Consider the following 27,795-nt stretch of genomic DNA (forward strand, 5'->3'; position numbering starts at 1 on the left):
TTTATGCTTTCGGGATGAGCAAAGCTATAAAATCCCGCCCTATGTTTCTATGTCAAGAGGGTGGTCTTGTACTGGGCAGAGACGTATATAGAGAGAAATGTTGAGACAGCTCCTAGCTTAGACCTTATGCTCTATATATGTACATAGATATGGGTAGTTAATAAAACACTTACTGTTAAATGATACAAAATTCAGATTCTTTTCATGAGCCCAATTGAGGCACATACATCTTACAACAAAGGTCACAGGTTTGGAAGATGCCGTCAAAGATGCCTTGGTGAGATACTACAGTGCATCTTATAAATGGCAGTAGTATCACACTGCATAATCGATCATTTGTCTTATGTTAAAACTACTGAAATTAATCAGTAGTAACAAATTTAAATATAGTGATCCTACTCATTGCTTAATAAATTGCTGTTAAAGTTTAATTATTAGTGTCACAATAGGCTTACATTAACACTACAATGAAGTTACTGTGAAAATCCCCAGCCATGTGAAAATCGCCACACTCCAGTGCCTGTTCAAGTACACTAAGGGAGGATTTAGCATGGCCAATTCACATAACCTGCACGTGTTTCAGACTGTGGGAGGAACTGTGGGTAAAGGGTTACACGCGCCTCTGGAAGTGCGTGCAGGGTTACAAGTGTCTCTGGCGGTGTGTGCAGAGGGCGCTGCATTGGGAGGTCCCAGTCTGGCCCTCCCTGCTCTGGGGGGTGGGGTTAAACCGTCTCCTGTCGACGTGGTACCGCTGCTGTTGGGTGCCAGGGCTATTCACTGACTGCTGCTGAAGAAGCCGTCGCAATGGGTCTGCGAAAGAAAAGCAAGAACCCGCCGGTGCTCAGCCATGAATTCATTATCCAGAACCACGCCGACATCGTGTCGTGTGTCGCCATGGTCTTCTTGCTGGGGCTGATGTTCGAGGTGAGCGACGGCGGCGCGGGACTGGTCTCCGAGGGGGGCGGGGATGAGCCGAGCCGGGTCTGGAGCGGGCCCCACATTACGTGGCATTCGGCTGCGTTCAGTGTGTCCAGCGGAGCAGGGCCGCTGAGGGGTCAAGCTCGGAACAATGCACTCAGCTGTCTGATCTTCCCGGGGACCTGGAGCGGCCCTGCTCACAGAGGGCAGCGGCCTCGCCTCAGTGCTACCCTGGCAGTACCGGGCTGCGGTTACCCGGGCTCCCTCAGGAGTTCGCTGCCGCTGAGCACTGTGGGAGTTGTAGTGTCATTGTTATATTACAGTGTGGGAGTGGTGAAGATGTGGACTATAAGACCCAGAGTGCCGTGCGTGATGGAGGGGCGGGGCCTCGGTGTTGAGCACTTCAGGTTGACGTGTACAATTCTGTGCATTTCCCCAGCTCTGTGCAGTCTCCAACATTAATGTGTAGATATCTGATATTGAAAATCCTGCTCTGGTTTCAAATACAAACAAAAGGTATTAAAAACATAAAATAATCCTCGGCACAGGTAATATCTGTCGAGGGGCTTCAGATCTGGGCTAAAGGATAATGCAGTCTGAACCAAATACTGCGTTATAGTGTCGATGTATTCGCTATAATTTTGTGTGACGTGTCCTGCGTTCAACATGAGAAGAGAGCCGACATATATTGCTGTTTTTTGTCCTAAATGGCCTGACTGATGGAGGCAACTTGCTTTGTGTCGAATCACATGGTTAGATGCTGTACCTTTAGTACACTTGGCATAAGAACATACTATAAACTGGAGGATTAGACCATACCATTCTATCAAGCCTGCTCCGCCATTCAGTGTAATTATAGTTGAGCTTCGACTTAACTGCACTTTCCCACCCACTGCCCGTACACCTTGATTCACTGAGAAACCTCTTGTGCGTATCCATATTTTTAATTTGTATTTTAAATCAAAATTGCATACAGTAACTTGCTGATTATATATTCTGGGAGAGGTCCTGCTGCACCAACATTGACAAAGAGGTATGGTTATAACATGTTTGTACTGTCGATTTTGATTATAAAATACAGACATAAGAACTTAAAATATTATAAAAATAAGAACATTTTTGACTTTAAAACGGTAATTGCATCAGTATACCCTGGTTCCGTTATCCTCTGTCCTTTCAAGCTGCTTCACCTAAAGATTACATTTAGCTCTTCATGTGAAAAGCTGTAAAAAGACTATAAATGTAATGCAAGTCATTTCTTTAAAAGAAAGCATAAAACAGGGTCAAGTTACATTATATCTCAAATTTAAGTTCAATTTTTTTAGAACTCTCCATACCTAAACAATCATTGTTTTGTCTAGCCAGTTGTAGAATTTATTAACCGGCTTGACTTGGACTTCAAGTCCATTGCTCGCTTCAGTTGCCCAATCAAAGGTATGGAACTTTCATTGCTTGAACTTGAGCTCAGCTCTCTACACCAGATCCAATCTGTCACCAGTGTGCAATCATTTGTGCATTAGTCTTCCTCATGCTTCTCAACCATTCTAAAGCCTTTGGTCCACTTCATTGTTCTGTGATGCCAGTCCTCACCCTTTCAGCACTTCCTGGCTCTGTCCCTACTTCGTGCCTTTCTTCTCTAGTAAAACCCTAACTTTATAATCTTGCAGTTCTCCTTGTTGGCCATCACATTTCTACTATTTATGAATCACAAACAATTTAGAATGTTGTAATCCTTGCACTCCTCTACACATAAGAACATAAGAAATAGGAGCGTGAGTAGGCCATCTAGCCCTTCGAGCCTGCCCCGCCATTCAATAAGATCATGGCTGATCTGAAGTAGATCAGTTCCACTTTCCCACTTCCTCCCATAACCCTTAATTCCCCTGTTTATCTGAAACCTATCTACCCGTGACTTAAATATATTCAGCGAGGTAGCCTCCACCACTTCAACGGGCAGAGAATTCCAGAGATTCACCACCCTTTGAGTGAAGAAGTTCTTCCTCAACTCTGATCTAAACTGCCCCCCACTTATCTTGAGGCTGTACCCTCTAGTCCTGCTATCCTTTCTAAGCGGGAAGAATCTCTCTACCTCTACCCTACCTATCCCCTTCATTATCTTATACGTCTCTATAAGATCCCCCTCCGCCTTCTAAACTCCAACGAGTACAGACCCAGTCTATTTAGTCTTTCTTCATAGTTCAACCCCCTCGTCTCCGGTGTCAGCCTAGTGAACCTTCTCTGCACTCCCTCCAAGGCCAATCTATCCTTCTACAAGTGCAACGACAAAACTGCACACAGTACTCCAGCTGCGGCCTCACCAGTACCCTGTACAGCTGCAGCAAGACCTCCTACTTTTATATTCTATCCCCCTCGCTATAAAGGCCAACATTCCATTCGCCTTCTTGATCACCTGGTTCACCTGCAGACTGGGTTTTTGCGACTCGGGCACAAGGACCCCCAGGTCCCTCTGCACTGTGGCATGCTGCAGCTTTTTGCCTTTTAAATAATAATCCCTCCTACTATTATTTCTGCCAAAGTGGATAACCTCACACTTGCTACCATTATACTCCATCTGCCAGGTCCTCGCCCACTCGCTCAGCCTATCCAGATCTCTCTGCAGACTTTCCACACCCTCCACGCAATTTGCTTTTCCACTCATCTTCGTGTCATCAGCAAATTTCATCACCCTACACTCAGCCCCCTCCTCCAGATCATCTATGTAAATGGTAAACAGTTGAGGCCCCAGCACCGATCCCTACGGCACTCCACTAGTCACCAACTGCCAACCAGAATAGCACCCATTGATAACAACTCTCTGCTTCCTATCAGACAGCCAATCCTCCATCCATGCTAACACCTTACCCCCAACTCTGTGCACCCTAACCTTCGGTAGCAAACTTTTGTGAGGCACCTTATCAAACGCCTTTTGGAAATCTAAACAAACCCCACATCCACCGGTTCCCCTCTGTTTACCGCACTAGTCACATCTTCATAGACATCCAATAAATTCGTCAAACATGACTTCCCCGTAACGAATCGATCAAACCATTCTTTTCTAGGTGCCTCACTATTTCTTCTTTGACAGATGCTGGAGTTTCCATTGTCCCCAATCTCACTGAAGTTTATTGGATTTCCATATCTTAGAGAATTGACAACGCCTTCTGGAAAAATAAATCTCATTTTCCATTTCAGGCTCCTCTTTACGTCTCTTGAACATGTTGTCACCTCCCATGCCCATCTTTCACACAACTGTACATTTGAGTTTCTTCAACTTGGTTTCCTGCCCCGGCCTCAACATGGAAAGGTCTCCCTTCAGTCACAAGTGCCATCCTCTATAACCATGGTATATTATCCTTGAGCTCTAAAGCATTTGGTACACTTGTCCATACTTTTGCTGACATCCAGCTTTATCTCTTCACTACTCAAGTTCTTCTCTGTATTCTGGTTACTTGGCCAAATTAGTCTTACATAAACTACAGTTTCCTCTGATTAAACATTGGGAATTTTGTTCCATTGTCTCATACTTCACCAGGCATATTCGCAACTCTGGCATCTTCCATGGTCTTGAGCTAAAATTCCCATTTCTATTCCTCAAAAGTTCTTCCTACATTCAGCTCCATTTATTTCACCGAACACTGCTCCTTCCTCAGCCCTATTATTGAAATTCTCATCCTTTTGTAAATTCCACATTTAATTATTCAAATGCACTCCTGGTTGGCGTCCACTCTCCAAAGGCTACAGAACATTCCAAATTCTGCTATACACATCCAAATCCCATTCTAATCACCCTATGCATGCTGGTCCAGATAATGTCACATTGCCCTAGTGCCCTAAAATTCTCATCTGCACATTTGAATCCCTTCATGATCTTGCCTTTCCTGTCTGACAATGCATCCTCCCACTCCAATCATATGTCCACGACCACTGTCACCTTCTGTGCACTTTGTGCCCCAGTATTGGTAGCTACATCTCAGTTCATCTGGGCATCATGCTTTGGGATTCCATCTTTAAACTTTCCTGCCTCTTTCTATCTGTCTCCTTAAAGATCCCCTCTTTCACCAAGCTTTTGGTCATAGCTCCCATCATTTGGTGTCTATTTGTATCGGATTAAGGCACTATGAAACACCGTAGGATATATTTTATGTTCGTTATGCTGTGTAAGAATGAGTTGGTGTTCCTTCAATATTAATAGCTGTTGTAGTAAAGTAAGTTGTACTTGGATCTTCAAGGTTTTTTTTATCTGGGTGCATTTGAGGATTAGAAGAGTTTTAAGTTTTGTTCCTGAAAATCCTTTCCCTGTTCATAGAATCTCTGTAGTGCAGAAGGAAGCCATTTGGCTCATTGAGTCTGCACAGACTCTCAGAGCATCTTGACCAGGCCCTATCCCTGTAACCCCACTCATTTACCCTGCTAAACCCTCTATTACCTCGAGGAAGCCCACGCACACACGGGGAGAATGTGCAAACTTCATGCAGTCAGTCATTCAAGGCTGAAATTGAACCCCGTCACTGGCGCTTTGAGGCAACAGTGCTAACAGTGCCATTGTGCTGCCTTTTGCTTGAAGATGCTGGATATGGTTTCACATGTCTTTGCAGCCCTGTTATTTCACCATGGTGATTATTAATTCACTTGTGAATCTAAACTGTGTGGATCAACATTTGAGTGCAGAATCTAATTGTGACCTTATCTCTTGTCAAAGCATGTATATGAGCAGATAATGATCAGAGTATGAACTGTGGATACTTTTTATTTTGCTCCTAGATAAATTATCGCACCTCAGTGTGGCTCTAATCAGATTAACATGAACAACTTTTAAAAGTGCTTTCTTCTGATTCTGACTTAATACTGATCAAAACGTAGTTTTGTTCATATACATGTGTATACATAAAAATTGTAAAAGAATAAATAATATGGTTGGAATTTTCTGTCCCACTGACGGCGCACTCCCGCTGCAGGTTTCACGGCAACGAAGGCGTCATCCAGTGGGAAACCCCATTGGCAGCTATGGGACCAAAAGACCCCACTGCCAGCAATGGCGGGCCATCTCCTGCCACTGCAAAATACATGGCAGGTTGCACACTAAATCCAATGGCTGACATTGTTTTTCAGCTGTTACAGTACATGTGATCCATTTGATTGCTACACTGTTGACTGGAATGTCTAGAGGGAGAGGTTAAAGCTTCTTGGACTTGCTTCATAGTCATTGAAAAGGATTTGGAGGTGAGGAGTCGCATTTTACGTTCTTTTTGATGCTTGGAGATTGGGTAAGTTATCATTGCTCATTTATGATAACTGAGCTGATATTTGAACTTTGCTGTTTTGCAGATGACTGCTAAGATGGCTGTTTCTTTTGTCACACTTCAATATAATGTTACATTCCATGCAACAGGTATGTTTTCTCACAATTTTTAAGATTTCTCACAACAGTAACTTACATTCTGTCTTTGACATAAAATGGCTCAAGGTGCTTCCCAGAAACACAGGTGAAATTTGACATATAAGATATTAGGGCGGAGGTAGGTTTTAAAAAGCATGAGTAAAGTGAGGTGGAAAGATTTGGGAGGCTTGTTGGGGGGAGTGGGTGGGTGGGATGGTGAATTCCAGAGCTTTAGGGTCATGGCAGCTTAAGGTATGACTATCATTTGTGGAGCACTTAAAATCAAAAGTGCACAAAAGGCCAGTGTTGAAGATATGCAGAAATTTCAGAGGTTTGGAGGAGTTTACAGTGATGGGGAGGGGCAGTCTTGAGGGATTTGAAAAGATGAATGAGAATTATAAAATTGAGGCATTGCCGGACTGAGAGTCATTGTGGGTCAAGTGAGCATAGGGATGAAGACTACACGGGCAGAAAAGGTTTGGATTACCTCAAGGATGCGAGGCTATGAGAGCTTTGAAGTAGTTGAATTGAAAAGCAATAAAGACATGGAGGAGAAGAATTGCTAATGTGGGCCACTGGCCTTCATATCAGAGTTGTACATTTTAATGCTGGTGGTATTTCCTTGCTAGCTCTAACACCATAAAATTTTAAAGGGGAACTGAGAGACATGGAAGTGTCTTGTGATCATGTTGAAGCCTGCAAGGCAAATTGAGAAGCTGCTGAAGATAGATAGACATGTAGAGGTTAGGAGCAGGGAAGATAGTTTAAACCTGAGTCACTGATTAAGTCCCAGTTGGATCATAGTGCCTAATTCTGTTTAAAGTTTTTTTATCTATTAGTCATAAGTAAGGCTACATTAACGCTGCAGTGCAGTTACTGTGAAATCCCCCTAGTTGCCACACATTGGCACCTGTTTGGGTCAATGCACCTAACTAGTACGTCTTTCAGACTGTGGGAGGAAATCGGAACCCCCAGAGGAAACTCGTGCAGACACAGAGAGCAAGCTCCACATAGACAATGACCCAAGCTGGGAATCAAACCCGGGTCCCTGGCGCTGTGAGGCAGCAGTGCTAACTACTGTATCACCATGCCACCTGCCAATTCTGGGTCCACATTTTAGAAAGCCTGTTGAGGCCTTGGGAGGGCTGCAAAAGAGGTGCTTCAGAATGGTCTGAGTATTGTAGGACTTTATGGAGAGACTAGAAAAACTGGTTGTTCTCCTTAAGGCTGAATAGCTTTAACAGAAGATTTTTATAGATTTTATGATGTAGGGTAAATGAGGAACAACAGTTTCCAGGGGCAGGAGGATCTGTTACCAGAGAGACAAATTTAATTTATCACTGTAATTGGCAAAAGAACCAGGACGACATGAAGAGTATATTTTGTATAAACACAGCAAGTTATGATGATCTGGAATGCACTGCCTGACATAGTGGTGAGAGTAGATTCAGTAGTAACTTTCAGAGGGAAGAATTATGGAGAAATGGCAGCAGGACAATCCCCAGCAATTTGTTAGTTGGTGGGGCTTGTGGGACTCGGAATACAGTGTGAAGAGAGAAAGAGAGGGGACAGCATGAAGAGGGGAAGAGATCAGCAGGTGCAGGGGATGGAGAGACTGTGGCAGGTTTCCTTGAGAGGCCAGGGAAGTACTCCTCCTCCAGCAGCCCACGTTTGTTGGCTGCCACATCCGTTTAGGAAGCCAGATCTATAGCCGTTAAATTCAAATTGTGCTTAAGTCTGAAATAGATATCCTCATTTAAATATTATAATTACCAAATGGTGTCTCCAGAGCATGTTACTCATCTGATGCTAAACACAGCCCAGTTAAATGTATTTGTGGCATGTTGGAGTCACATTTCCATTTTTAACAATTTACCCTCAGTCCCTACCGCTGATCCATTGGTTGCTCCACCTTGGGGAGATTAAAACTGCCTCCATAATTCCTAAGGCTTCAGCAATTTCCTCCTCCATCTCCCTCTGGATTTGAGAATGTAGTTGGTTAGCCTTGATGCTTTGTCTTCCTTTAGCCTAACTAACATATTGAAAATGTTCTTTTTCCCATATTATACCTCTTACTTTCAACCATCTCAGCATTCTAACCACACTTTCTCCTTTCAGATACTCCTTAAAACATATCTCATTGGTCAGGCTTTTGGTCACCTGACCTAATAGCTGTTTATGTGGCCCAGCCATATTTAATTTTCTAATACTCCTGTGAAACACCTTGGGGTGTTTTATTACGTTAAATGTGCTATTTAAGTATAAGTTTAATTTTCCTTGTCCTGCACTTCATTTATTTTTCTAATTGTCCTTTTGTTTGTTATTACTCTTACAATTCTTGTAGGTTTTCTTCAATTTTAATTAGTCTAATCTCTAACTGTATCCATGATACCTTTAAAAATGGAATATACTGACCCTAATCCCACTCTTGCTCTACAGACTTGTGTGCCAATTCCCCCTGTTACCCTATCTGAGCCAGCTTGAAGCTGATCTTTCTAAAATATGTTCTAATCCAATCCAGTGTTTCAGTTTGTGTACCGATAGCTTTCCTTTATGGCTGAAGCTTAAACTGTACCATATTGTGGTCATTATTCTCAAGATACTTGCATTTAGACTGATCTATTTCATTACTCAGTGAGATCCAGCAACACCAGCCGCCTTAACATAAGAACATAAGAAATAGGAGCAGGAGTAGGCCATCTGGCCCTTCGCGCCTGCCCCGCCATTCAATAAGATCATGGCTGATCTGTCGTGGCTCAGTTCCACTTTCCCGCCCTCTCCCCATAACCCCTAATCCCCTCTCTTATCAAAAACCCATCAACCCGCTTCTTAAAAATATTTAGCGAGGCAGCCTCCACCACTTCAACGGGCAGAGAATTCCAGAGATTCACCACCCTTTGAGTGAAGAAGTTCCTCCTCAACTCCGTTCTAAACCGCCCCCCCTTTATCTTGAGGCTGTGCCCCCTAGTCCTACTGTCTTTTTTGAGCGGGAAGAGTCTCTCCACCTCTATCCTATCCATCCCATTCATCATCTTATACGTCTCAATGAGATCTCCCCTCATTCTTCTAAACTCTAACGAGTACAAGCCTAGTTTATTCAGCCTCTCCTCATAGCTCAACCCCCTCAACTCCGGTATCAGCCTAGTAAACCTCCTCTGCACTCCCTCCAAGGCCAAAATATCCTTGCGCAGGTGCGCAATAAACCCCTATTAATCCTGCCTTCGACTCTCCCCCTCACCCCCACACACACAGACCTCTGCAAACAATTCAATGACACTAACTCAAATTAGAAGGGCAGGGGAGCTACCTTCAGTGTCCTGGCCAATATTTATCCCTCAATCAGCACCACAAAAGATGATGATTTGGTCGCTATCATGTTGCTGTTTATGGGAGCTTGCCGCCTTTCCTATAACAGTGACTACATTTCATGCTACTTCATTTGTTGTAAAGTGCCTTGAGACATCTGGTAATCATGAAAAGTGCTATATAAATGCATGTCTTTTTTTTCAATTGCTAAATTGATATTTAAAAGCCTCCCCAAATATAATGTTACATCTCATTTCTCTTAAGATGCCTGTAGTCTTACTTTTCCATTTCCTTCCACAATTTGCATTCATTAGTATCTGGAAACAGTCATCTACAATAGAACTATTTGTGCTTTTGTTTTACATATAAAATTTAAGCATAAATAAATTATGAATTATTTGTTTAATTTCTTAGATGAAAAGGCTGAGCAATTTATTCTTTACCATTATGGCTGGAAAGACTTGGCTACAGTTTTCTTTTACACGTTGGTTGCTATCATTCTCCATGCCATCTTGCAAGAGTATGTGCTTGATGTGAGTATAGTTGCATTTTTAAAATCACTGAAGTACTGCATTTCTCCAGCTACAAGATGACCATGAACTTTTATTTCAGAAAATCAGTAGGCGAATGCACTTTTCAAAAACAAAGCACAGCAAATTCAATGAATCTGGACAGCTTGGCGTTTTTTACCTGGTATCTTTTGTCTGGGGAATGTGCATTCTAGCCTCTGTAAGTATAACATTTATTTTGTATGGCTAATATTTTCACTATAATACATTACCACATGGTCTAAATAAACACTTTATTTTCTAGGAAAATTATGCAACAAATCCTACAAACTTATGGGAAAGCTATCCGCACACACTGATGCCGTGAGTACTTTTTTAAAATTGCTGCAAGTAAAAGCACATGTTGAAAAAAATCAGTGCCATATTCAAATACAGGTCTTTCTAAAGATAGTTTTTTTTTAACTGTTTCTCTTTATCTGAAGAACTGATATATACTGGCATATGAGAGGTGATTGTGCATTCACACTGGAGGAAGTATGGCTCAAAAAATTGGGGCTACAATGTTGTATGCTTAATTCAGTCCTGTGGTCCCTTCAGAGCACAGCTCCTTGCTGTGAGTTCAGGACTATAGAATTAGCCTTTTGGTTTCATGGGCACCAGTCATATTCCAATGCTTTGTTCTTTACAGCAACCATTTCAGTCTATTAAATGTTAGAAGTTTTACAGCCATGCTGGATTTCATGTTTGCCTCATTTCCACACATAACTGGGATGGCAAGCAGGAGCTTAGATAGCTTTCCTCTTTTAGTAACTGATATTAGTTCCGTATCACAACAAGGGAGAAGCGATAAATTGAAATCCCTAATGCATTTTCCCTACTGCCTGTAATCAGTGGTTTTAGAGAGGAAGATCGGTATGGCTCTAGGCTCCGGCAGTGTGCGGTCAATTTAGAAATAACGGCATTTGCATTTAAATAAAGAGGGTTATTTATTCATTCCAATTTTAGAAAGTCCAAATGCTACATTTGTTGCTCCCACGCACACAAGATACAGTTGTAAAATAATTGTTTTTCTTTTTTTGTAAACCAAAAGATAGTTTATAGTTAATGCCTTGAGTTTGTAGTAGAAAAAGTCACCATGGGCCCAATGAAGGAAGGACTCTACTTGTAGTTCAGATGGGTTAAAATAGCCGAAGTTAGATATCTGGATTGTTGCATGAATGTTCAGTGGGTCATAAAACTAAGCACTCATAGTTTTGTACCAGGAGGTTAAATTTCTTTACAGGTGGTCTTGAAGTTTTGGAATCAGGCTGGAAGACTCAAGATACATAGTCTCCGTGTCCTTAAAGGCAAACATAGCACAGCCTTTTGCTGTAACTGCTCTCTCTCCCAGTGTTTTCTGTAGACTGCTAGGTCTTTTTTGATCTTGAGATAAAATATCGCCATTCTTCAGTTGCTGGGTCGAAACCCTAGTGCTCCCTTTCCAACAGCATTGATGTGCTTGTTCAAGAAGGCAGCTCACTACCACCTTCTCAAGGATGATTAAGAATGGGCAATTAATGCTAGCCTTGCCAGTTATGCCAACATCCAAGAATAAACAGAAATAAGGAAGCATTTAACACTATTAGGTTGTCCCATACCTCAATATCAAATTGGGATTTTGGGGCCAAAGATGCCACAGTTATTTTTTCTGATCTGTGCTGAATTAGCCATGAATGGGCTTTGTTCAAAGGTGTGAGCGGCTATCCAGTAAAACCTTTATCAAAGAAAAATGTGAGGCACACGATTGTTTGAAGAACATATGAAAAGGTCTGAAAATCTTTAGCTATTTCATCAATGATCTGTCTTCCATCATAATGGCAGAAGTGGGGATGTTCACTGACTGCACAATGTTCAGCACCAATTGTGACTAATGATACTGATGCAGTCCATGTCCAAATGCAGCAAGACCATACAATATCCAGGCTTTGACTTACAACTAGTAACATTAATGCCTCAAATGCAAGGGCAGAAGATGCGAGGAAACGTTACTGCCTGGAAGTTGTCCTCCAAGCCACTCACTATCCTGACTTAGAAATATATCTTTCCTTCACTGTCACTGCAACAAAACCCTGGAGCTCCCTCCTTGACAGCACTTGAGGTACCTGCACTACATGGACTGCAGCTGTTCAAGAAGGCAGCTCACCACCACTTTCTCAAGAATAATTAGGAATGGGCAGTTAATGTTAGCCTAGCCAGTGACACCCATGTTTCATGAATGAATTTTTAAAAAGATCAGCTGATGCATTAAGCCTATGTCATCCAGGCTATCTGTTATTACTTTATCGACCTTTGGCATATTTTCAAGTCTAAGCTTATCCAAAGTATAAAGTCCTGTGCTCTCCCAGTTTATCTTAATAACCAAGCTTCCTTAAGCCAGTTATCAAATGAGTACATTGTCTGCACCCCCAATCTCCCTAAACCTTTTCCAGAATGTTGGTATCACTGTTCTCATCCAGACTGTTGCAATTTGTGTGATACACTGGATGGACTGTCTTCAGAAAAGGATATAAAGAAACTTATGAGGAGCCAATCCAACTTCAAATCTGGGCAACATGCTAAAAGTATGGAGCATGACGCCAGGTTTTCCATATGATGTGTGATTATGGCTGTAATCCCAATTTAATTGTAACACTTTCTGCTTAACTAAACTTACACAAATTTAAGACAGGGTGATAATGTCCTATTTCAGAAGACCAAAACAATGAAGACAGTTATTAGACTGAAAATTAATTTCCAAAGCATTGCCTGTTGCTAATCAGAAGCAACATCTATACAAGAGGTGAACTATGATGCTGTGTATTTAATCACTCAGTTACTTAATTTGCTACTATAGAGCACCTTGCAGCCATCCCAGATAGAAAGTAATATCAATCACAATCATCCTGTCAGAATGAATATGGGAACAAGAAGCAATCTTGTCAAAGTGAACATGATTGCTGTATTCTGCCATCAGCAATAACTTAGTTCATTCAGACCTGGAGCAATGGTTTTATTTGGTGGTAATAGATAATGTAGAATCACTAGGATACCTGGAATTCCATGTATTACATATAGCAAATGTTAAGTCTCTCAAAATATTGTACTGCAAGTGTATATTTGATTTTGCAGTGTAAATTTTTAACTGTACACAAGTATGTTGTGTGTAATTTTTGTTTTGATTTTGGTCTGGGACTATACAGCACATTGTTTTGTTCTAAATTGTCACATTCTGTTGTGTATATTTTTGTAATAGTTTTTGTTATCCTTTTAGATTTCAGGTGAAGTTTTTCTATATTGCACAGTTGGCTTATTGGTTTCATGCCTTGCCAGAACTTTATTTTCAGAAAACCCGGAAGGTGAGCATGAGTGCTCTGTTTTTAGAAGGATGTTGTGCATATCTTTGTAGCAGCAGGTGGAAGGGATGAGTGTTCTAACAAGGAAAATGAAGTAAAGACAATAGGACTCTTCACTGGTAGAGCTACGAGCAGCAAACATGGTGACAGAAAAGTTGTAGACCTGCTTTTAAACCCATGTTAATGGCTAACAAAGCACCATGATGGGCCTTTGCAAAACTTCCTCCACAAAACCAACGCTTGGCATAATTACATAGGCAAGAAGTTACCATTTTGTGCTTCTGTGCATTTCGCATGCAGCTGAAGTTAGTCTTGGAGTCTCTGGGCTAGAGAGAGGAACAATAGCTCTATCCTGATTTCAATAAAATGATTTATATGCATGCGTATGAGATTTGGGTGAGGACATTGCCACAATTGTCTCCGACACACACACACACAGTCGTTGAACAGCCAAGCATACGATGCCACAAGTCTCGTTCACCTGTTGGACCTTAACCTGGTGTTGTGAGACTTCTTACTGTGCTTACCCTAGTCCAATGCCGGCATCTCAACATCACGAGTCTCTCTCACACACAGGATGCAATTTAATGGCTGTGATACTGGGCCTGTCCACTAGCTGGAGCATTGCAGTCATTTTTAGATCCTATTGGGATTACTTCCCAATTAGTTTATCCATTGCTGCTGTTAGTTCCTGGCTCCCTTAGCAATCCCACAGTAGTTTCTGACACTGGTGGATGTCTCCACTCATGCTGGACATTCAAACGTTGACAACTCTCCAGCACCACCAGGAGTACTTCCACTCACAGATATATACACACACACACACACACACACACACACACTTCACCCTCAACAAAGGTGAGGTGGGAGAGGAGGAAACGACTCAAAAGGGTTTCTGGGTGGGATGGGCAGTGGTTGTCTTCCCATACATCTCTTACTAATTGTTTGCAAGATTGTTATTGATATTTTAAGAGGTAAATGTCTGGTGTACTAATGCTGTACTATGACCTAATAGTAAGTAAGCTGTTTAAATTATTGCAGATTATTGATTAGATATGTCACTGAAATAGTGCTATGGAGCAATGATATGTATTCCAGCAAGATCACTGGAATTCAGATAACTGTAAAATGAATATTTGATTAATACAGTGTGTTGATCCTGGATTCTAATCACTTGCGTATCTTTCTGCTTTCAGGAGGATATTCCACGACAGCTTGTGTATACCAGTTTATATGTTTTTCACATTGCTGGAGCTTACTTGCTAAAGTAAGTGTCTTTCAAATCTAATTTTATTTATTTTTATTTCCCCAACCGAAAAGTAGACAAGCATCTTGCAAATAGCCTTCTATGAAGGTTATTTACAAGTCAAATTTTTATCCATTCGTATCCATTTTCAAGGATCTTCATGCCTTGCACAGCTGCTGAGATTATGAATTTGGCGTGCTGTAAATTTGTATTTGAATTTTTTCCTAATCTAGAGCAGAGCACACTGCTACATCAATACTTTTGCTTTTGGACAGCTTTCACTTGTATGTATTATCATTAACTATTAAGAATTAGGCTCTTCAATGCTGGCCTTTTATCCTTTGCTGTGAATACATCGACTTCTCAGCAAACCTTGCAGGTGTCAATGTCCGTTACTTGCTAATATAACAAACATTTCTGTTAATGACTTTACCTTGCTTGTTTCTAGCCTGAACCGTTTTGGCCTAGTTCTTCTGGTGCTGCATTATTTTGTGGAACTGTTGTTTCACTTTTCTCGTCTCTTTTACTTCAGTGATGAAAAGAATGAAAGGGGGTGAGTACATCTACTATTTCCAGTTACTCCATGATTAATGGATAGTTTCAGCAAACACTTTTCGTGGTCAGAATTTTGAAAAAAGATTAATTGTTCAATATTATCCAGATACTCAAAATAAAACATTGTGAAGTTCTGTTCCTTGGATGAAAAGTTCACCATTGTTGGAAAGTGCGCTAGGTTGTGGAAAATCTCAGGCACCTTCACTAATACCCACAGAATGACCACTCTTAGGTGGCAGCAAAAACAGTGCATTTTGGGAGCATCACAGCCTACCCTAACCCTGTCACCACCTAATGGTCATATATGTTAACACTTTATTGGCTGTACACAATCTTTGATATAGAGTTGACCAGACAAGGCTCCAGAATGGGAATTCCAAATGATCTTATTTTTACTTTTGGTATAGAGACAATTAGGCCATTTGAGCCAATCCAATGTTTCCCTCATCTGTATAGAATGCTACAATGTAACACAAAGTAGTTTCATGAGACATCAACCCTTCTTGCAGTTGCTTCAGCTTTTACTCTGTTTTTCCAATTAATATGCAACACCAAAACATTTTCTGTGATAAATTGTTAATATTCATGAGAATGTGGAATTAAGGAAACTGTATTTGAATGGATCTGCATTCACTTTCAATCTTTGCTGATACAGACTTACTGTACAGGGGATTATTTGATTTACAGAAAAATGATTTAAAATGTAAATAGTGTTGTTTCATTTGTCTTTCTAACCGCTGCTTTGGTGTCTGTGAATTATTGTTGGCATTCAAGATCAACATGATTCTCGAATGCCATATGATTGTTGCTGTGTCACAGATTCAGATAGTACAATTATGCAGTGTATTGCTCCGTTTATATATAGTGGCATCGCTTCTAAACTACAGCTTACAAGTGAGCATGCAGGACTGGATTCTCAGTCATGCAGACTTGAGTTTACAGCCAATTGGGCTAGTACTCCAACTCGCCTACCTAAAAAGTCATCCCACCTGAGACAGGGAGAGCACTGAAAATAATAGTTCAGTTCCGCACAACTGCTCGCAAGATTTCCAGAAGATCGTGAGTTCAAGCTCCACTCCAGAGCCTTAAGCACATAATTCAGACTGACATTTCAGTGCAGTAGAGTGTGTGTTGCATTGCTGTGGGTACAGTCATTTGTCAGGCATTAATCAAAATCTGTTCTGTCTAATGGATGACTGAAAAGCATGACTGAAAGAAAAGCAGATGAATTCTTTTCGTGTCATGGTCAATGTTTGTTCCTCAGCCAACATCATTAAAGTAATGATTTGGTCCTGGTTGGGCTTTAATTATCTGTCACATTTCCCTGTATTACAACAATAACTACACATTTAAAAATACAAAAGAACAAAATAAACTTGTGTTGAAGAACAATTTAAAATTTACTTGGCTTTTTAAATTGAATTTTACAGCTGTCTGACATTGCTTTTTTTTTCCATTCTGTATATTGAATTCAATATCTTAGATTAATCTATCTTTTTAATTCTAGATTTACCATTTGGGCCTTCTTGTTTGTAGTGGCACGACTGCTTACTCTCTCTCTGTCTGTCCTCACATTTGGATTTGGCCTTGCTGGAGCCCAAAATCAAAGTTTGGATTTAGCTTCTGGAAACTTTAACATACTGGCTGTCAGGTAAACATTTTGCATCTATTCGTGTACGTTTCTAACACCAGGATGAATTTTCATTTTGGTTACATGGGGAAACTGGTATTGCTTGGGCATCTAAGCTCTTCTTGTACCCAAGAAAAGTAAAATCACAAAGTGAGTGCAGTTGTATTGTGATATTCTTGAATGAGGGAAATACACAATATTAGTGTTTAGGTTCACCCAATGTACAAGATACTTTTCTTTTGAGCGCCAAAAAATCATGCTTGGCCTATACTCAGCACTTGAGTTACTCCCTTTTTCCCCTGCAAGGAAATGCTAGTCTTGCATAAGGAGTTGACTTCAATTTTTCATCTTAGAAATGCATGTTGCACTCACCTTCAGCACATGGGATCAAACAGCAGATATGGGCTGTGTTGCCAAGAAGATTCATAGGTGTTTAAAACACCCGCATAGAAAAGATCGTGCATGGGAGTTTAAAACATCCACACAGAATGGACAGGGCATGGGAGTTTAAAATACCAACACTGAACGGACTGCACATGGGAGTTTAAAACACCCATACAGAACGGACTGTGCTTGGGTGGTTAAAGCACCAACACTGAACGGACTGCGCATGGGAGTTCAAAGCACCCGCACAGAATGGACTCTGCATGGAAGTTTAAAAAACCAACATAGGACAGACTGTGCATGGGAGTTTAAAACACCCACGCAGAACAGATTATACATGGGTGTTTAAAACACCCACACAGAACACACTATGCATGAGAATTTACTATATTGTGTTTTGTGTTGTGGTGTTACAATGACATGTGGCAAAAAGGATCCTGAGTCCAATTCTTGGTATGTGCTGAACCAACTGTGTTTGGAAACTGAAGTTGGTTTCAGCTGAGGAAGAGATTTCTAATTATGATCCAGATCCCACTACTGCAAAAAAATGTAAGTGTTGAGGTTAGAGGAGGATTGACTCAAACTAATGTTCCTCAATCAGAAATTAGAACAGTATTAATAACCAACCAACACTCCCTTTTTAATCACATACATGAAGAACTACAAGTTGCACAAGGTACTGGAGTGCTGTCTGTGAATAGAACTATAATCATAGCCAGCATTGGTACCTTTTAAAGATGTAGAGAGAAACATACAGAAAATCTTCAATAATATTTGCATGGTGAGCACAAAAAATATTGAGAGTACATCATTTGTTTTATGTACACCTGTGCTTAGTCCCATACTGACATTTACTAGTCTAGACAAAAGACTTTTTACTGCCTTGATATATAATTATGCTGACTCTTGGAAGCTGCCTGCAGCCAACTGAGGAAGAGCTTGCCATTTGAGCGTGAATTACATTTCTGATTCAGCAGATCCTTCTAAGTTATAATTAGTGACTTATTCCAATCAGTCAGTCAATGTCCCTGGTACATCAAACAAGTGAAGGAAGCCTTGCTTTCAAGAGGCAGTGCAGTTCCACTTCCCTGTGAAAAAGCAGCATCAGTTTCAAAAAGTACAGAATATTTCTCAAGTGTTGGGATTCCTGGAATACACATTGCTGACCCATGTATTATATACATTGTTGAATCTGGCTCACTGTCTGATGGGCAGGTTGCACTGAGGAGTGTGCCCTGAATTGCCAAGCAAGGTTGGACCGGGGAAGTCGTGTCTGACGAATTTATTGGAGTTCTATGAGGATGTGTCTAGGGAGGTGGATAGAGGAGAGCCGGTGGATGTGGTCTTTCTTGATTTTCAGAAGGCGTTTGACAAGGTACCTCACAAGAGGTTATTGCAGAAGGTAAGGGGCCATGGAATTGGGGGTAGGGTGTTAGCGTGGATAGAGGATTGGCTGTCAAATAGGAGGCAGAGAGTGGGGGTCAATGGGTGCTATTCAGATTGGCGGTTGGTGACTAGTGGAGTGCCCCAGGGGTCGGTGCTGGGGCCTCAGCTATTTACCATTTATATAGATGATCTGGAGGAGGGAACCGAGTGTATGGTGTCGAAATTTGCTGATGACACCAAGATTGGTGGAACGGCAAATTGCGCGGAGGGTGTGGAGAGTCTGCAGAAGGATCTAGATAGGCTGGGCGAATGGGCCAGGAACTGGCAAATGGAATTTAATGTTGGCAAGTGCGAGGTGGTCCACTTTGGTAGGAATAATGGTAGGAAGGACTATTACTTACGTGGCGAAAAACTGCAGCAGGCGACGGTGCAGAGGGACCTCGGGGTCCTTGTGCATGAGTCACAAAAACCCAGCCTGCAGGTTCAGCAGGTGGTCAGGAAGGCTAATGGGATGCTGGCCTTCATAGCGAGGGGGGATTGAATATAAAAGTAGGGAGGTCTTGCTGCAGCTGTGTAGGGCACCTGGTGAGGCCGCAGCTGGAGTATTGTGTGCAGTTTTGGTCACCGCACTTACGCAAGGATATTTTGGCCTTGGAGGGAGTGCAGAGGAGGTTTACTAGGCTGATGCCGGAGTTGAGGGGGTTGAGCTATGAGGAGAGGCTGAATAAACTAGGCTTGTACTCGTTAGAGTTTAGAAGAATGAGGGGAGATCTCATTGAGACATATAAGATAATGAATGGGATGGATAGGATAGAGGTGGAGAGACTCTTCCCGCTCAGTAAGGACAGTAGGACTAGGGGGCACAGCCTCAAGATAAAGGGGGGGCGGTTTAGAACGGAGTTGAGGAGGAACTTCTTCACTCAAAGGGTGGTGAATCTCTGGAATTCTGTGCCCGTTGAAGTGGTGGAGGCTGCCTCGCTAAATATTTTTAAGACACGGGTTGATGGGTTTTTGATAAGCAAGGGGATTAAGGGTTATGGGGAGAGGGCGGGAAAGTGGAACTGAGCCACGACAGATTAGCCATGATCTTATTGAATGGCGGGGCAGGCTCGAAGGGCTAGATGGCCTACTCCTGCTCCTATTTCTTATGTTCTTATGACCCTTCAGACTGACCTCATGCAGCAGCTTCACATTACCAGCTTTCAGATTGGGTAGGATGATGCCCCACTTGGTCACTTACCCATAGACTCAGTGACAGGAATTTATGTCATTACCTTCTGCCACATTTGTGCCCAATAATTTTTCTTCTTGTCCACTTTTGAACTTTGGCCAAGAGTGACATCTTTCAAATCCATTTTAAGTCTTTATAAATACTGAAACAATAATTTCCTTTAAATGCATGTGAACTGCTAGTCAAATGTTGACTTGTTACCTGCCAGTGCAAAGCCAGAGCTGTATTAAGAGCTTATGCTAATGTATTTTTAAATGAGCTTCTCTTGTAAAATTGGACACAGTTTCTGTATAATATTCAGTAGGTAACTTTCAACCACCAACTAACTCGTCATTCTCGGTGTAGATTTTTTTCTCTGTCAGAAAATACAGAGACTTGTGTATATAGAGGCTCTCTACACAAGGGGTGGGTAGAATGGAAATTGGCCTAAAGATATAGGAAGAAACCGATAAAGAAAATTGGCTGAATACATTCTTGATTGGTGCACGTTTTTGCCATCCTTCTATTGAATTATGGTTATATTTTAAACTTTGGAGAATCAAGAGTATAAACCTGCTTCCGAATAGACAGTCCTGCAAACCTACCTGCTTGGTTTCATTGGTTTAGAATTATTTTCAGGTATGCATCCCTTAATGTCCCATTGGTAATAGAACCAATTGGTATAGCATTAAGCCAAGAAGCCATCCACCATCTTGTCTTAGAAATCTGTTGCCACTCCTTTAGGTCAAAGTCCTCAAATGCCTTATGAAACAGCACTGGGATGTACATATGAGGATTGCAATACTTCAGGAAGGTGGCTCACGACTACCACCTTGAGCAATTGGGATGAGCAACAAGTGCTGTCCTTACCAATGATGCTCACTTTTTTTTTTAAATACCAAAGTTAACTGATCAGTTTGCGAGCTATAATTGATGTTAGTGGCTCTGGACTAATAAGCAAAGAGAAAAATCAACCCAAGTTCCTGTCCTGCCTGCAAATGTAAACCATGTTAAGATAAAACCAACTGCAATGCCCTCTGTAGTGCACCAGGCTCTGGCATGAAGAAATAAATACTGGCTTACCTATTGAACTGTATTCAGAAACAGCAGATTTTATGGGCAGGAGGGAAGAAAATTGGTGAATTATTGTAAAACTATTTGAGTCATAAATTGTATAGCTAATGAATATACTGTGACATGTGACAGATTTTTATTTTTAGTCAACAATATATGCAAAGCTGATAAAATTAAAGATGAAGAAATTTAACTACAAATATAATTATGTAATTGATTCCAGAATAAGTGCCCTGGCTACCATTTGCCTGACGCAGGCATATATGATGTGGAAGTTCATTAATTTCCAGCTCAAGAGATGGAAGGAGCATGCACAAATTCAGGCTCTAAAAAAGAAAGCTACCAATGCCAAGAGCAAAACAGCTAAAAGAGGAGAAAGTAAAGGTTAGTTTACTCACTTAAAACAATGCAATAATGACACTTGATACCATACTACAGTAATGCACATCATTTTGTGATGTTCAAACTGATGAGTATTGTTTTCTCTACAATGGTTCTCACTGTGGTGTGAATTTGTTGGATATGCAAGGGAAAAGATAGATGAATGTTTTGGGTTGAACTCCTTTGTCAATTATTTTTCTTACAAATACTACCTGATCTGCAAATTTACAGAATCTTATGTTTTAAATAAGATTTGCATTATTTGAGCTTTTCTTACTCTTTATCCTGCCCTACCTGTTGGGGCGGCATGGTGGCAGAGTGGTTAGCACTGCCTTTTCACAGCTCCAGGAACCTGGGTTTGATTTCTGACTTGGGTCACTGTGTGGAGTTTGCACATTCTCCCTGTTTTTTGCATGGGTTTCCTCCTGGTGCTCTGGTTTCCTCCCACAGTCCAAAAATGTGCCAGTCAGGTTGATTGGACATGCTAAATTAACCCTTAGTATCCCAGGATATGATAGGTTAGAGGGATCAGCAGGATAACTAAGTAGAGATAGGGCTTGTGTGGGATTGTTGTCGGTGCAGACTCGATGAGCCGAATGGCCACCTTCTGCACTGTAGGGCTTCTATGTTTCTATCTTCTCTTTAGACTATTCCTAGTTTGCACCATATACACATTTATTATGAGCAATTGTATTCTCACCCCTTGAAGAAATGGTAAAAGTTCTTGACTCTGGCTGAAACTTTATAAGAATAATCACAGAATCTTTACAGTGCAGAAGGAGGCTATTTGGACCATTGAGTCTGCACTGGCTCTCTGAAAGAATATTCTATGTAATCCCATTCCCCTGTTTTATTCTTGTAATTCTGCACGTTAGTTTTTCCAGGCAGCAATCCAACTTTCTTTTGAATATCTTGATCAAACCTGCCAAAACCACCCTCTCAGGAAGTTTGTTCCAGATTCTAATCGCCCTCTGGGTGAATGAACTTTTCCTCATATCACTTTTAATTCTTTTGCAAATGATTTTGAATCTGTACCCTCCTACTACTTGATGCTTCCTTGAATAAGAACATTTTTTCACTGTTTACCCTGTCAATACTCCTCAGGATCTTGAATATCCCTACTGAGTCTCTCTTGGGCTTCTTTTCTCCAAAGAAAACAGTCCCAACTTCTTCAGTCTATTCTCATTGCTATAGTTCTTTATCCTTGGAATCACTTTTGTGAATTTCTCCTGTAGTCTCTCCAAAGCCTTCACATCCTTCCTCAAGAATGGAACCCAGAATTGGATGCAGTACTGCAGGAAGCCAAATTAATTCAATAATCAATGTCCCTATTAATAAAGTCTAAGATACTTTTTGCTTTATTAACTGCTTTTTCGACCTGCCTCGCCATCTGAAGTGTACAATGAGAACCCTCTTCCCGCACCATTTCCAATTTCTTCCCTTGTTTATTACTGTCTCTCCATATTCTTCCTGCCAAAATAAAGCTCCTCAGACTTCTCTGCATTGAATGTCATCTGCCACTTGTCTGCCCAATCCATCAACATGTCAATGTCCTTCTGAAATTCAGGATTATTATCTTTACAGTTGCCAACATCTCCCATCTTCATATCTAAAAATTTTTAAATCATGCCCTGAACACCATACTCGAGATCATTCAACTATATTGGGAAGAGAAAAAGTCCTAGCACTGACCCCTGAAGAAATCCAGTACAAACCTTCCTTCAATATGGAAAACAATCATTTATCACTACTCCTGTTGTCACTCAGCAATTTCTTATCCACTGATACTGTGTTATTTCTGAAATGTGTTCTATAATCTCCTTTTTATTCCCCTGATTTTTATAATGTCTTGTTTGACCATTTTGATCCATAGTGGAACTCTAGTTGGAGAGTCGGCTGCCTATTATACACCATCTAATACTGCCAATTTGTACCCTCTGAAGTCGAAAGTTCTTCCCTGCATGGTTTAGCATGTATTTCATTATCACTTTATCTGCTTTACGTTGGGTCTGATTTCTGTTTGTATTCCCCGTTATGCAAACTGGTTGCAATCCAGAACAAAAGTTGATTGAAGTTGTAAGTATAACTTTTCAATCCCTGGTCTCCACTGGAAAAAAAATTGTAACCGATCTTCCTATTTTACAGCTAATGGAGTAAATGGGATCGTTACTTCTGAAGATAGAGATTCTCCACGTGCAAGAAAGGTCAAATCTTCTTGAAAATTAGACTACATCGGTACATAAATTGTCAGTTTCACGATTTTGTTTCTTTTTTGACAATTTCCCCATAAACATTAATTTGCTGCCGCAAGCAATATTTACTTCTGAGTACTTGTGTAATGCTGGGCATTCAAAAGCCAATAAGGCTGCAGGGAAAGAAAAGCTGAGGGTGAGAGGTCACTCATTCTTTGAATAATTTCCCTATTTCATAGAAGGTAATTGTTGCTTGAACAAATGCTTTATTTTTGACATTTTGGTATGATCTTGCCTCAAAGAGCACCACCATAGAAAATATGGAAGGTAAGCAACTTGAAACTGACCCAAGATCTGGCTCAGAGCTGTTATCCTTGAGAAACCACACAGTAACTAGGATTTGGCTTTCCTAACCTATAGTGTTGTTTCTCAAGTTTGGACAGCTCTGTTGTGACTCATCAGAGAGCCACACTCCCCTGAGTTTTTTTTACAGAACCACTTCAGAAGACATAAGTGAAATGTCTTTGAGCATGGAAGACTGCTTAAAGAACTAAGGATCTCAGTGCTAGTCAGAAACTTGATTTTGTCAAATGTGTCAAAAAAAAAATGCTTCTGCGAGGACTTAGATAAAAACTTACTTGGATGATTCTCATCCTGGATCTCTCCATGCGGAGTGACATTCACAGGGGTTCATCTATAGACATTAAAGGGGAGGCCATAATTTGCTGTGATCTGCCCACTGAGTGACACCAACTGTTCAAGTGGGAAGGGGCAGGTGCCACATGCCAATAAAATAATAAACATTTTGCAACATCATATAAAACTGGGCTGCAGAAGTAAGAATTCAAGAAAGCATACCATATGAAAAATCAAACTCTTTTTAACATTGCATTTGTTTTCACCTGTGGTGCGTGCTGAGTTTTATTTTGGAAACTATTCTGGTCTGAAGGATGTGTTTATTACAGATTATATTCCAAGTTAGTAACTCATCACTTAAATTCTAATTTTAAATGCTATAAATTGAGAAACATTCTAGAATTCTATAAAGAATCTCTAATTATTGTTCATAATGGTACTGATACTTACAGGAAATGATTTTGAAAGTGATTATCAGTGAGGCTATATGTGTGTTTTGAAAGCTAAATAGGTTTTTCAGGCTATTGGATTAAAATAAATGCAAGTTCTTGTATCAAGCTGCTAATAGCAGATTAATTTTCTATGCCTTAATTTGTTTTAATCGGAACTGCAGTATTCTTCTCCATTAATCTATTTGACCATTTTCAATCAGTTTTATAACTTCAAAGCCAAACTCTATGTTCTCAGGTTAATTTTGAATGGGGCAGTCTGTGAAGAGACCACTGCAATATAGTGTTTTTTAAAAAAAACAGTGCAACAATGAAATTGCAGTAGAGCTTCATAGAGGAGAAAAGAAATATGCTTTTTATTTTTTTACTCTAATAAAAGACACAAAAAGGGCTGCCAAATTTTAATAGCAGTTTTTTAAAACTTATGCTAGGCCTTAGTATGGCAAAATGGCTGATGTAATGAATGTGCAACTGAATAGTTGGCATAATGAGAAAGAAATATGTGACTGTTATTATGGGGACAATTAATGTACAACATTCTGTACCTAGGGAATTGCTGATCAAGAGGTTTATTAATTTTATAAAGCAATTTAGATACAAAAGAATTTCATATATGAAAATCTTGTTACCATTAAGCTTCAAGTCATTCCTAGATTGCTAATGATTGGTGGAGCCTTGTTACAATACATTTTCTTTTTGTAAATTAAGGAATGTTCCTGGATAAAGCACTTCAAATACCTTTCTCCTGGGCTGTTTGAAAATGCTGTCCTGAATATAGTTTGGAGTATAACTTTTCAGGTGCGGATGAGGGGCTGGAAGTAGAGAATAATCTGTAGATTGTCCCTTTTCCTGTAATATTGCCTTGATCCCAAGAAGATGACCACTTTGTTGCAAATGTCACTGGGGCTGGGTGATAGTGGGTCTGTGCCTCCACTTCTGAATTAAACACAAGAGTAACAAGGTGAAGGTCTCTCTCATGATTATTATGTGATGTGAATTTAGATAGTTGCAACTCAGTTTATGACCCAAAGCACATAACCATCCGTAATTTGTATTAAAGTGACAGTGTAAGGGTGCCCACAGGAGTGGTTGGGAGTCGGGATAGTCAAGAGTAGAAACCGAGTAAAAGCAGCTTTATATTGTGCCTGACTGCTAAACCTGAGATTGATTGCTGAGTGTTCAAAGTGAAAAACTACAAGTGCAATCCTCCCTCACATTTGTGAGCACACAGATTCATCTAAAAACCAAAATAGACTTGTAAACGAGAAGTCCAGCGCTGTATTTTTAAATGGAAAGTCCAGGGATTATTTCTTAAACTTCAAGTTTGCTTGGTACAGATTATTTTAGATACTGTCAAAATTGCTGGAAAAATGTAATTTTTTTTGATTAGCATCTGCTGTTGAGTATTACATTAAATGTGATGGATCTTATGGAACAAAGATCACGTTTCTGATTATAATACAGGAGATATGGTGTTATTTTTAATGCATTGTCCAAGAATTGTAATTTCAGTTCTGAAAGAGCAACCTGGTTTACTGTAACTGCATTCACTGCAGAGCAAATGTGAAGTAAAACTGTCCATCCTACCTTGTGACTGAATTTGTTTACTTCTTACAGCACATCTGATCATTTACTATTTCTTAAAATCCTTCAGTAATATTATGTAGCCATAGAAAAAGTAAATGGTAAAGATATATTGTATATTTTGATCTGAGCATTATAATGACCTGTTTAAATTCTTATCACACTGCATTTGCTATGCTCTGCTGGCTGTGGAGTGTTGACAAGTGAATATATGGAGTTAGATCTGAGTGAGGAAGTTGGAGCCAAAGGTAATGGGGAGAAGAAGAGGATTTGACAATAGTTGGCTTTCATTGTAAATATCATGGTGATAAGTCAGTGACACGTGTGGCTGATCCATCTTGGCCTTCTCCTGCGGTCCCCATCAACACAATTGGCAGTGTTCAGCCATTTTTTATTTACTCTACGTCGTATCAAAAAATGGCTGAATGCATTGGATACAGTGGTGAACCCTAACAATATATAGTTATAATACTGAAGACTTGTGCTCCAGAATCACCTGTGACTCTAGCAAGCTGTTCCAGTACAGCTGTAACACTGGCATCTATCTCGTGAGGAACATTGCCCAGGTAAGTCCTGTGCACAAGTAGGGCAAATCTAATCCAGCCATTAACTGCCCCATTAGTGTAGTCCCCATCACTAGCAAAGTGATGCATGATGTTAACAATGCTCTGAAGTACTTGCACAACAATAATCTAGTCTGCAATGCTCAGTTTGGGTTCTGCCAGGGCAGCAACAACTGGCTTCATTACAGCCATGATTCTAAATTGACAAAATGCTAAGCTCTAGAGATGAGATTCACAGTGACAACCTTTGACATTAAAGCAGCACTTGACCAAGTGACAAGAAGTTAATAAAATGCAGTGGCTACATGAATGGTACTTTGCGCTAACAGGATGTTGCCATCCAAAAAGATGCTGTGCTGACCACACAATTGAGCAATGTTGTGGATGAATTGAGCTGGCGTGATGCCTGGTATGTAGGCTGCAAGTGCCGGTGATTGATCAAAGCAAAGGGCAAATTCCTTCAGTTCATAATAAGGCAAACCACAATTAATCTATTGGCTATCTACTATTAAATGTGATTCTGTGATTACACAGCAAGTTTTGCCGAATCTTGAATATGTGAATAGATACAATAACAGCCAATGTACAATTAGTTAGGCTCATAATGTGGCTTATTTGCACTTGTTGAAGTAGCATACATCCATAAACGGACCGTTTGGTACAAACAAGGAATATGTTTTAAAAGCCTTGTGCGATTTTGAATTATTCAGGAGGTGGGGGAGCTGATAGTTCCCAACTGCTTTCTCCATGCAGCTCTTCAGCGAATCAGAATCAACTTGTCAACCAATCAGCACACACTCTTCTGTAATATGAATTGTGATCATGTGAAATTTGGCATGCTTGTATTTGTGACCCAATAAGTGAGAAATGAAAAGCTTCAGCAACATATTCTCTTTTCAGCAATATTCAAAGTTGATGGCAATCAGGGAGGGGGAATTCTCCATTGTTGGAATCGTACCTAGCTCAAAGAAAGATGGTTGTGGTGTCCTCGGGTCAGCCATCTTTAGCTGCTCCATCAATGATT

At 40.5% G+C, this 27,795-nt stretch overlaps 1 protein-coding gene across 1 annotated transcript; it reads left to right on the forward strand.

Annotated features, from left to right (window-relative positions):
* Window positions 1-710: 710 nt before the first annotated feature.
* Window positions 711-26,210, forward strand: tram1 (translocation associated membrane protein 1). The gene is made up of 11 exons (XM_080194099.1): window positions 711-924; window positions 6,244-6,307; window positions 10,016-10,134; window positions 10,214-10,330; window positions 10,415-10,473; window positions 13,400-13,484; window positions 14,678-14,748; window positions 15,176-15,280; window positions 16,790-16,933; window positions 21,190-21,350; window positions 23,493-26,210. The coding sequence occupies exons 1-11, from the start codon at window positions 805-807 to the stop codon at window positions 23,564-23,566; spliced, it is 1,119 nt and encodes a 372-aa protein (XP_080050225.1). The 5' UTR covers window positions 711-804; the 3' UTR covers window positions 23,567-26,210.
* The last annotated feature ends 1,585 nt before the right edge of the window (window positions 26,211-27,795 follow it).

This window comes from Carcharhinus amblyrhynchos, chromosome 8, assembly GCF_965287045.1.
Source record: "Carcharhinus amblyrhynchos chromosome 8, sCarAmb.v2.hapA, whole genome shotgun sequence".
Lineage (NCBI taxonomy): Eukaryota > Metazoa > Chordata > Chondrichthyes > Carcharhiniformes > Carcharhinidae > Carcharhinus > Carcharhinus amblyrhynchos.

Bases quoted from the DNA above. Each gene is read 5' to 3' on its own strand.
- tram1 (XM_080194099.1), top strand. From the start codon at position 805: ATGGGTCTGCGAAAGAAAAGCAAGAACCCGCCGGTGCTCAGCCATGAA. The intron at 10,331-10,414 runs GTAAGTATAACA...TTTATTTTCTAG, and splicing joins GAATGTGCATTCTAGCCTCT to GAAAATTATGCAACAAATCC. The intron at 21,351-23,492 runs GTTAGTTTACTC...CCTATTTTACAG, and splicing joins TAAAAGAGGAGAAAGTAAAG to CTAATGGAGTAAATGGGATC.